Source organism: Erithacus rubecula, assembly GCF_903797595.1.
Source record: "Erithacus rubecula genome assembly, contig: SUPER_Z_unloc_2, whole genome shotgun sequence".
In the NCBI taxonomy this organism is placed as follows: domain Eukaryota; kingdom Metazoa; phylum Chordata; class Aves; order Passeriformes; family Muscicapidae; genus Erithacus; species Erithacus rubecula.
Window position 1 is genome coordinate 9,782,188 of NW_027635860.1, and position 12,202 is coordinate 9,794,389.

At 41.1% G+C, this 12,202-nt stretch overlaps 1 protein-coding gene across 1 annotated transcript in view; it reads right to left on the reverse strand.

Moving 5' to 3' along the window:
• The window catches only part of VPS13A (vacuolar protein sorting 13 homolog A), a 105,965-nt gene extending 101,543 nt beyond the window's left edge, over positions 1-4,422 (reverse strand). The window contains exon 1 of the mRNA XM_079331223.1: positions 4,241-4,422. Within this exon, the coding sequence (XP_079187349.1) occupies positions 4,241-4,340 (100 nt within the window). The 5' untranslated portion in view covers positions 4,341-4,422. The remainder of the gene's footprint in view (positions 1-4,240) is intronic.
• Positions 4,423-12,202: the final 7,780 nt, after the last annotated feature.

The window sequence follows — 12,202 nt, forward strand, 5'->3', positions numbered from 1 at the left end:
AGATGAGAGATATATGAAATACGAGAACATGCAAATACCTTAGCCAGCAACTTATCAGTACCCAACATCCCTGTTCAAGTATTTTAACAAAATTTCTGGTTTTTCCAACAGCATTGTCAGCTTGAGAACTCCTCTGATCCCTTAACAAACAGCTGCCTTTGCTAGTCATTTCCCACTTGTGCTCATGCTGTTCATTATTTCTGTTTAAGCATACCCCCTAGAGACAAGTTGTAAACCTTTCAGTATCAGTGTCCGCCAAATACCTCATCTATTGACATCTATTGCAAAATCGATCATGAAGGACAGCAAAAACTACTAGATATTTTGCACCCCTCAAGAAAATTCAAATTACTATTATGTAAGTGGAGGGGAGGAGGTTGCACCTGCTATACCTCGACAAAGCAAGGTACACAGGAGTAATTGTCTTTCCCTACAACAGTTGTAGCCAAAAAAAAACTTAGTGTGCTCACAAACATGCCCATTATCTGCCTGTATCATCTTACTAATACAGCTGCCCCAAAAAGAGACACCAGCTACTATCCAAATAATAAGATGTGTTAAGTAAGACATGCTTGAGACATCACCTGATAAGCAAGTGTCCCAATCAACCGAGAATTAAGCTTTTTTAAGAGCAGTACAGAGGGTCTGATCAAGACACTGAAAAATTATTTAGACATAGTCAAAAGAAAATAATAGCATCATGAACTGTAATAAAACAATTGTATGGTTTCTCAGTTTCTCTGGAAACTTCACTGGCACTTCTTGTCAAAGGTTACTGTGGTAACATCTCTCATTGCTGCAAGCACCTTTTCAGGTATTTAACTTGACCAGGTCTAGAGCATCCAAAAATATCTAACACACGTTAACACTTATCTAACCTGTTATTCCAAGACAAGTATTTTGCACACTTGTTAACAGCTCATTGAAACTATCTTTCTTAGTGAACACCACACAAAAAGACGTTAAAAAGCACCGTCCATCCCAGCATCAGCCATCCAGTAGCTTTCTCTGATGGCTGCCTAACACAGTAGTCTTTTAGCTTGCTCCATATTGAGTTCCACAGGCATATAATTTTCTCCCATTACACATTTTTCTGAGCCTTGGCTTTTCCAGTATTGGCTTTACACATTCAAATTGCCATTTTTACCTCTGTAGGTGGACCTACCTTCAGCTTTCTGCACTGCTTTTTATATTTCAGTTTATTTATATCCAGCTCTTGCAACATTCTCAGCCATGAGTTTTCATATACCACATATTTTTTCAAGATTGACAGTATACATTTAAACCCTTCAATCTGAGGGGCTTTTAACAAGAAAAGAAGATCAAAGCATTTCCGTAATTATTAATTTGTTCATGTATTTTCTGGAGCAGCATCATCACATCATTTTACTATACTGATTGAATACAGAATAGTGTTAATACTGTGTGATGAGTTCTCTCATTTATCACCAAGCTTAATATTAAGCATGATCATTGGAAAGTCATAATAAAGCTCCCAATTTACAGAAGCTGAAATTATGCAAAATCAGGTTTTATACACATATTCAGTCCACAAACAGGTTACCAGCATTAATTTAACCAGGCTAGTATAAAATACCACAATTTGCTCCCTACAGTATTTTAAAATAAACCACTCTGATTTTTAGTCATTCAGAGGCAAAAAAATACATGCCTTTTAAAATTTAAGACTATATGTATATATATATATGTATATATATAGCACTTGTGGTGATTTGTAACAGGGAAAAAGAAAATCCAAACAACTTTTTTTTTTTTCTTTCAATTTGATGGTTTAGGACAATTTCATTTCAATAGTAAAATGATTTATGTAAAATTTAGCAGTCTTATCAAGACGCACAAACACTGTATGAAAACACACAGCTGTAATGGAAATGCTTTCAGAGCACAAAGAGAAGCATTAAAAGCTATTAAGTTTACACAAAATATGAAGGCAAAAATAGCACTTATTAAAAAAATGCCATAGATACAGAGTTTTAGTAATTAGCAAGCTAAAAAAATTATCCACAGACTTTAGGTCCCTACTGTGAGTGTAGGGATCTGCTAATCAATGATGCACTCCATATAAAAAGTGTCATTCTACTGTTGTTATTATTAACAGTTGCTGCCTTTTAGATAGCAGAATGCAATTTCTAGGTCCTTGGAGATATTTGAAATGAAAGAAATATTGCAGGCACACAGACCATTAAACACAATTTATGACAAAAAAAAAAAGCATCTTGTGGTAGACCAGGAAAAAAATAAAACACCACAGGTGATGCCTTACCAAAGCTACACAGCCGTTCTGAGGCTCTTAGAGCAAGACATAGGTAGGTCCATATATCAGTATATATTATAAACAAGTCAGCAGGCTACACAGAGAAAAAAATTATTCTAACATATAGGGACTAGAGAAGCAAGAAAATTAATTTAAATGAAAATATATTAGAGCCTCTTAAATATGAGAGCTTCTTGAATATGAAATAATAAAAAAGAAAATCAACTTTCACAGGTCTGGAAAAATATAACAGCTGAAAATCAAAACTTCCAAGTAAAATTGAGGGGGGTGTTTGTTTTTGTCTGAGTTGGTTTGTTTTGGGCTTTTTTTCGTTAGGTTTTTTTTTTTTTTTAACTGAGAAAATGTGCATCTAATCTGTTAGTAGTTGCTTCACAAAGGCATAAGCTGCCATGACTAACCATCAGCAACTCAGAGAGATGGAAAAAGAAGCTTTTACTTTATTTGTAATGTATAAACATTGCCCAAAAAATGTACAATGTTCCATATTTTTCATTACACATTCTGAAGAGAAAGAAGGAACTGAGGGTAACTTCAGAACTCCAGCACACAAATCAAGCAGTTAGTGTGACACAGTTTAGCTGAAAGGTGCAATTAGTCAAGCCTTTCAAACAAGACTCACCTAGTCAGTAAGAGATATGCAACATTAAGCCTTACTGCTATAGATCAAGCACTACATTGTTTCCAGCAGTTACATGTGCTGTTGCTGTGCCAAGACTCCTTATAGATACTGAACTTTACAAAGATGCTATAAATTCCTTCACTAACTGAAGGAAAATGACTGCAGAGATGAAACTAAATAAGGATGCCATTTCAGAAAACAAGCATGAAAACAAAAGCGTCCATGATGCAAAAAGCTCCAGCAGAAGCTTACAAAATCTGGTTAATGTGTATGAGTGCCTAGGAATGGAATTGCAGGTAGGCAAATACCTCGAGGATGTTTCACACCTACTGTATGAATGCACTCGTAAAAACACCCGGAGCCTCTGCGTTTGCTCTTGCTGATGCTGCAGACACCCGGGACGCACATTGGAAACTGAGCCAGCAGGGTCGCTGCAGAGGCATCTGCTCGGTGTCTGACAGACCCTCGGCGCTGTTTTCTTGTAGGGACCTCTCAAAGGGGACCTCACGGGCGCACATTCCGACACAACACTGCCTTCAGAACTGGCTTGTTAATTCAGTTCTACAGACCACTGCATACCTGGCCTGGCACAGCTGGGCACCGCCTCTGCAAACACCTAGGGCAACAACTTTAAGGCCCTTTATGGCTAAAAACAACAAATATTCCAGACCTACAAGATGACAGCGCCAAGAACAAACGGGATGTCACTGCCGTTCGGGGAGAGGCCACTAACCCCCAGGAATACTAAAAGCCTATCACGAAAACGCCGTCAAAACCCTTGGCGTTATGCACGGTTGCCCCTGAGCCAGTTCAGTTTCGCGTTCCCAGAGCCAGGTCAGGCTCCCGCCTCCAAGCTGCCCGCCCACCAATTCCCAAACTTTCCACGAGCACCAGAGACACCGCGGCCAGCCAAGGTCCGTCCCCAGCTAGGAGACAGCACGAGCAGCTCCATATGGAAAAACAACACAGGAGCGGCCGTTCATGCGCCTCCAGCCCTTCGCCCAGTTTCTCCTGCCCCCGTTCTGCAGCTCCTCCCGCTCCGCCGCCCCTCGCTGCCGCAGCCGGCTGCTCCTCGGACACCGCCTCCCCAGCCCGCCCTCCTGACCACCCCCGCGGCTATTTTTAAGCGGCCGGGCAAATGGAGAGGCGACAGAGCTGTCGTGTGAGCCGGCCTGGCCCAGCCCGGCCCGGCTCGGCAGCGCCCAGGAGGCACCGCCCGAGCCTCCTCCCTTGTGCGGGCGGCAGGGCGAGCCCGGCCGGGCAGGAAGGCACGCGGCGGCATGAGGGCAGGCAGGCGGCTCCCCCGCGGCGCTCCAGGCCCTTACCTCCCCAGATGCCCAGCTTCAGCTGAGAGCTGTCCACATTCACCACGTAGTCTCCGAGAAAACGGTTCAGGACGTCCGCGACCAGGGACTCAAACACCATCCTGCCCCCCGGCCGCTGCCCCCGCCGCCCGGCAGCAGCGCCACCGCCCCGGCTCCTGCCGCTCCCCGCCGGTCCGCCCCGCCCCGCCCCGCCCCGCCCCGCCGCTCGAGGGCCGGCCCGGCGCTGCCCCCGCCCCGCTGCGGGCGCGGCGAGGAAGGGGCGCGGCTTGTCCGCGGCTACGGCAGCCCGTGGGGGCTGCGCCTGCGGGGGCCTTTCCTTATCAGGGCTTTTCCTTCAGAGGCCATTGCCTCTCCTTATCAGGGCCTTTCCTTCAGAGGCCATTGCCTCTCCTTCGCAGGGCTGTTCCACACGCACGCTGGCTGCCCGCTCTTGTACGAGTTACCACAGAATGGGTCAGGTTGGAAGGGTCCACAGGAGCTGGTCCAGTCTCCCTGCTCAAGCAAGGTCATTCCGGAGTAAATTGCACAAGATTGCGACTATGTTGTTCTTGAATATCGCCAGTGGGGGAGACTCAGCAATCTCTCTAGGCAATCTCTCTGGGCAATCTGTCACTGCACAGTAAAGAAGCTATTCTTCGTGTTCAGGTGGAGCTTCCTGTACATCAGTTTCTATCCATCGCCTCTTGTGCTATTACTTGGCACCACCCAGCAGCGCCTGGATCCCCCTTTCTTGGCACCCTCCTTTCAGATACTCACAGACATTGATAAGGTCTCCTCTCAGTCAACTCTTCTCGAGGCTGAGCAGGCCCAACTCCCTCAACTTGCCCTCATAAGACAGGTACTCAAATTCCTTTTTCTTTTTGCTCTCCACTTAACCCATTGGTTTGTCCAAGGGATTTAAATGTGGCAGAGCCATAACAGATTTTTGAGTATTTTTCTCCCTCAGGCTAGGCAAATGTAGAAATTAGTGCATCTCTTGAGCATTAAAAAATGGCTGAGCTATTACTGGCATAATGGCAAAACCAGATTAGATTGAATTTATCTCTCCAAAGAGCTTGACTCCCAGGGTGTTTTCTGGCTTGGTGTCAGCTGAGTCACATGAAAGTAACTGGGCCATGTTAGCCCTGAGTGTCTGTGCTGAGGACCCCTGCAGTCACAAGGATTTTTAAGGAAACTTCCCAGTCTGACCTTTCACAAGAGTCCCTGACCTGGTGATGCCTGTGTCCCTGACACTCCCAGTGCCAGTGACTTTCACTGCTATGTCCGAAGGCCCTTCACAGCAAGTGGCTTCAATGTGTCACTGAAGTGAGCCAGCTGCTGGGCTTCTACACACCTCACGTTCTGTCAGTGTTGCTGAACCTTTGTATTCAATATAAAAATCATTAAACTGTTGAGGGAAAAGGAATGAGAAAACTGCCAGATGCTACAGACCTTTTCAATCCTTTTTACAGAAATAAAAGATTATTGCCTATCACTTCTGACCTTTCCTTTCACTATGGGATTTATAAACCTGCTTACCACAACCAGCCACACCACCTAATACGCAGAATAAAATAATTTGGAAAGAAGTATCTTGATATAAAGAAATACATTTTTATCAGAGATCATGTTCTTTATTAATACAAGGAAGGGGAAGGAGTGATACTGAAGAATGATAACAGAAGACAAAAAATGCACTGTCTTATTGAGGCTTAGGTTCCTCTGAAGTTTATTTGTATTATTTGAAAAAATTACAGCCTCCGCATTTCCAGTTCTTGGGTTTAGCATCTTTTTCTATTGAAAAACAGCAGTAGTAAAAAAAAAAAAAAATAATAATAATTGGACCAATAAAACCAAAATGTGATCAGCAGCTTGTGCATGCCAAATATAACTTTCCACGTATGTATATTAGTGTTCATGCACTAATACACATGCATGAGAATATATATGCAGCTGGCTCTCTATAAATTTCTTACACATATTTCTTATAAGCTGTCTCTAGAGAAAAGTGTGAGCACAAGGCTTTATTTTGTGCATCAATCACATAGTTATGGACAAGCTAGATGTTGAATTTACTCCTACCCATTTACAATTCCAAAGTTGGGCTGTGGCAGTATGTATCTTCAGGGTTATCTTCTACCAGTCAGTTTTCCAAAGTAACTTTAGTTGTAAGTCTACAGCTCCTTAGGGTGTGGCTAAAATTTCTTTGTCTTGTTCCCATATTCTGGAGAAGGTATTCTGAAATCAGGGGGGCAAGAATGTCCTAGATCAAGTATGATTTCTTTTGATCAAAGGGATACAATTTTTATTTTGCTATTGTAAAGAAGATTTTATGGTGTGATGGATTTTTTTGAATTTGCAAAGTGCAAATTTGCACAACAATCAGCTAGGCTTGAAGCACTCCACCTGAGAAAAACTGCTTACTGCCGATGAACTGCTAGGCCTAGGTAGGTGACCATGGGCAAGCATGTGTTTCCTTCTGGTGACTCTTACCTACTTGGAAATACTTAGTAACATTTGCAGACTCATGAAGGCACACGGTCACTGGAGTAACTCAGCACCTCACAGGTCTGCCAGGATGGAAGGACATCTTCAGGGCAAATGTCATTTTCCTGCTTCAGAACAATCACAAGTATCCTTCTCAGCCACATATTAGAATTCAGGAAAGGAGATTTGCTCATTAAAAAAAAAAAACAAAACAAAAAAAAACCCCACACAACAGAGTCCAGTGTAAAGGATGTTTCTCCCTGGTTTTACTCTCCTCAAAAAACTTTTGACACTAATTGCATAAGTGGGCAATCATGGCATACAGCCATGATTCTATGCATTTTCATGTTCATAAGTAGGAGTGTTCTTATCCTTGTTTCTTCCATGTTGCAGGTAGTGCTTTCAAAATGGTTTTCATTCAAAGAAGCGTGAAATGAAGTGAATAGAACAGGATGAACTGTGAAACTCCTTAGTGTGTCCCCAAAAACTCAAAAGCTTATCTTACAGGGCTTTCAAAAATTTTGAACTATTTCATGGAGAATTTTAGGATATAACTGCAGCAAAACCGCACACCACAGAGGTACCTTCTTTCTAAATCTTTTGGTCACCTGGTTTCAAATCTCCTTCAGAATTAGCTGAATCATGGTGGAGTGTTTGCTCTACTCACACAAACTTTTTCTCAAGACAAGGTGAAATGTCTTAGTTGTACAATCCTTCAATTACACATGCAGCAATGTAATTACTGCTGAACTGTGTAGTAATCTTAGTACATCAGTTGCAGTGGGCATGAACTGCTTACAAATTTTGAAACTGAAAGACAAAACCAGAATAGCTCATGCTATGCAATAAAAACTCCAAGGTCTTCTTATCAATAAAGCACTTCAGCTAAGTTTAAACCAGTTCTTGCTGTTCAAGGAACAAACTAGAGAGTAATTATATTCTTCCTGCCATCATCAAAGGAGTGGTTTGGTAAAATAGAAACTTTAGGAGTCCAGTAGCCTTTTTAACACTGTCACTGAGAAGACCCTGATCTTCAAGCTTTGTTCAAGATTGTAGTCTAGCATGGCAGAAGACAAAACACGTCTCTCTGTAATAGATTTGGCATGTTGGCAGATCTAGTTGATTAAAAAACTTACGAAGCATCGTACTTAACCTTATGAATACTGTCTTCGTACTTTGTTTAAATATATATAATTTACACCAGATATATGAATTTGAATTTCATTTTTCATTTGGTAAATCATTCATAAGTACTGAAAAGCGATATGACTTAGAAAGAAAATCAGAATTGGAAATACTTTGTTGGCATGTGGAAAGTAATACACATGTGTCTTACCATCTGGAAGTAGCATTGCAGAATAAATTTAAATCTGACATTGAGCATATTTTGTTATATGTCCATGCCTTTTTCTTTACTCATCAAAGTACTTGTCAGGCAGCACAAAGCATTACAAGCAAACCTCTGATTTCAGTCAAAACAAGTTTACTGTCAGAAATTATTGTTAATGAAAAAATTTTACCTTGATAAAGGGCACCATCTTCCCTTTGAGCAGATATGAAGTAACATAGATTGCTTACATTTCTAGTAGGCATGGTTCTGCTTTATTTTGAACAGAGGTAAACGGGATGAAACCCCTCAACTTCTCCCAAAAGTTCCAATGGAGTCTTACCTTACTTCTTTTCATTCTTAACTCTTGTTTATACTATTTTTTTACATTTTGGTGGAAATTGAGTAGCTATAGTAATACATCTTATTCAGTGAGGGCTGGCTGTATGGCTGGACCTTGGCAGCAGATATCTTAGTATAGTACCAAACACAACCTTGGGACAGGGACATGTGTCAGCCCAAGGAGAGTGATTTCACCACAGTTGGTTATCCACCAGCAAGACGTTTCTTTATCTCTCTTGGTTTTCAGCTGCTGTGTAGCTTATCAGCTAGGAAGTACCACCAAGTTCCTCCCTCCTCTGCAAGGGTGTCAACACAGCCTGGTCATGCTGTCCCACTCCACCCTTCCTTTAGTTCCCCTGAGACTGTGTTGTGTATGAGAGGTCAGATATGCTGGCTACATTCCATCCAGGGAATAGCAACTGTATTTTTCCCTGTGCTTTCTATACCATTATCTTTTTACACCATCATCTTCCCACACAAGCAGTATTCATGGATTTTGCAGTTTACCTATTGTTCTCAGAGTCGGCGTATATCCTGGGATTACAAGTGATGAAAAGAGTTTGAGATACTAATGTAGCATTGCTGTAAATTAAGAGCCTGCAAAAGGGGAGAGAAAAAAATCTGAATGGAGACTGAGACAATTTGGAGAGGTGCTACAGACATATAGTTGAGTTTTTTAAAAAAAAATCAATACAAAAAAGCCCATGCTGATGTACAGTTCCAAACCTATGGATTATGATTTCAGACAGACAAAAACTTTTGACACTTTTAAAATAATAGCAGTAATTTTTTCCATCAAATTGCTTTAAAGGATTTACAGTTTATGCATATATATATCATGAAAAACTGTTAGTCCATCCAAAAAATTCACAGATTAAGGATTCCTTCTTTGTTTTATACCTTTTGAGAGATACTGTCTCCACCCTTCTTGCTCCACTGCTTTTCTAGGTTTTGATTACTGAAGCCTGTCACAGCATCTTTTACTCTTTTTAAACATGCAGTTTCCCTGAAGCTCAAGCATTATCATATAAACAAAAAATTGGAGTTAACAGTGAAAAGGCAATGAGTGAAATGACTACGCAGTTTTAACACACATAGTACAACAATTGCTTCACTATGAAAGCGCTTGAAATGTTGAGACCTTTCATCCTTTGAATTGTTAGACCCATATCAAACCTATTCCTACTGTATTTCTACAGGATTTTGAGAGCCCCATTCTGAGCCTCACTTTTCTAGTGTAGATAAAATACAGGGAAAGAGCAAGTCTTAGTTCCAATTGAAAAAAAAAAAAACCCAAAAAAACTATAGAAAAGAAAGCAGCAAGTTTAGTAACTCACCTTAAAAGTGTCACTTCCCTGGACCATCACACATACTCTTAAGTCCCAAACAGTCAAGTTTTGCAATAGCATTTGTTTTACTTTCTGTTTTTGGAAGAGCAGCATTAGTGTCATTCCAAGTGATTCCCTTATTAGCAAAGTAAACAGATGTGTTGCTACTTATTCCAGTAGAGATGGCATCAGGACCCAAATAGAGCAACTTTGAATTAGAAAAATTCAAGTAATCTGTATTTGACATGGCAAATTTGCTCAGGAGAATGTGTAAATAAAATTATTCAGAGGATATTCAGATGCTATTGACAGAACTGCTAAGGGCACAGTACCTGATATTTTGTGTGACACAGACCTCTTTTTGACATAAAGGGAAGATATGTTATTTCCTTTGTTTCATGAAATCAATTCATAGAACTCATTGACCATCCTCATATTTTTATTTTTTTGTTCTAACACAGCTCTGTGTATTCAACCCCAGTGTACATTCCTGCTGTGCTACACAGACAAATATCCACAACATGCTGCATATCCTGCTAAACATGTGGAACTTTGCCTTTATTCATACATGATATATAATTATTGAACATCTTATTTGTGTTAAACACTAAGCACTGGTCTTTAATGAAGCCGACACTTCTGTACTGCATTCCCACTTCTATTGTGCTACTGAACCTCAGTCAGGGGACACCACTGTGCTTATGCAGCTGCACACTGGTAATGCTCAAGGTTGGTGGTAGTAGTAGTAATAGTAGTCAAACAGCAGTCTGTATACTAGATTTAGTCTTTAAGACTCTTGAGTATGCTAAGTTCATGCCTCAATGGGGGAAAATAGGAAGAGAGACAAGAGAAAAGATGTGTGGTGTCAGATCTGAAGATCAGCATATGGCTAAATATTTTCTCACCTGCTTCCAATGACCAAACATCAAGGTTTAATCCCAGCTGGCAACTAAGTACCACACACCTGCTCACTCACTCCCCTGTAGCAGGATGAAGGAGAGAATCACAAGTGAGAAAACTCATGAGCTGAGGAAAAGATGGTTTAATCAGTAAAGCACAAACCACGCACACAGGCAAAGCAAAGCAAGGAATTCATTCATCACTACCCATGGACAGACAGGTATTCAGCCATCTCCAAGAAGACAGGGCTCCATCACACATAACAGTGACATGGGAAGACAAATGAAACCACTCTGAAAGTCCCCCCTTTCTCCTTCTCCAACAGTGTATGGAGTGGAATATCCCTTTGGTCAGCTGGGTTCAGTTATCCTGGCTGGATCCTCTCCCGGCTCCTTGTGCATCCCCAGTCCACTCACTGGTGGGGTGCTGTGAGGAGCAGAAAAGGTCTTTACACTGTATAAGCCCTGCTTGGAAGTAAAGATCCTTGAGTTAGCAAAACACAAATCCAAAGCATAACCCTACGCTAGATATGGTGAAGAAAATTACTCCATGTCAGGCAAAACCAGCACACCAAACCAGAAATAAGACTCTTTATCATGAGGTGTGCATTGCTGGGATTGTTTTGCAGGAAAGAGAGTGACAAAGCTCAAATGCTAGTGAGAAGTCTTAACCGTAATAGAGACTCCAGATAGTAAAGCTGGCATTTGGCTTTTAGTTACATGATTGCGGGAGTCAGAGCAAATGAGCGATTTTGCTGGTTATGTGAAGGACACTTCGCATAAGGAGTGGGAGAGTTCTCCCTGTTATGTGATGGAGGTGGCACCATCTGGTGGCTGTACGGAGATTTCTGTGTTGTTTCCAACAAACACAATGTTGGATTGATGGGCTCAAGCATTTTATGATAGCTTATATTCAACAAATATCATATTACAGTTAATATTAATAACTTTAAATTATTTTATGTCCCTTTTCAAATGAGATGCACATGGAAAATGTGAATACTCACAACACAAAGGTAGTTGCATTTGAAGTTGGCCTTGGATAGTTGCAGTGGAATTGGTGTTTGGAAAGCAGCCTTGGCAGCATAGCAAGCATCTAGCATTGAATGGGTGTTGTCCATATGGCATTAGATAAAGACTGTGTGATTTTCCCATGTTGTTTATTCTCAGGTACCACATGAAAAGGGAAGACAAAACTGACTGCAAATACATTCTTGCAAGTTTATTTTGCAATATAGGATAAGTAAGACAATGTAGATACTAAAAATAATTTCTAGAAGCCTGGGGACTAATACCACATTTGTGTCATCTTTTGAAAAGTCATTGATATTGTAGTCCTTGGAGAGTCCCTAAAGACAAGCCCTTGCAAGTCAGTTTTCAAGGTAACATCTGAATGTGAGCTGTGACTATCCCTGCTGAAAAGGGGTGTCAACTTAGCAATCTCTGCTCGGTCCAGAGAAACAGGAGCTATCATTGCTATGTCTTATTTCCTAGTCTTTCCACACTGTTATTCACTCTGTGGTTCTAAATGAAGATACTTAGACTGCATGGATCAAATGGCAGATCTGAATCCTGCAGTTCCTCTGTATGATCTTTTTCA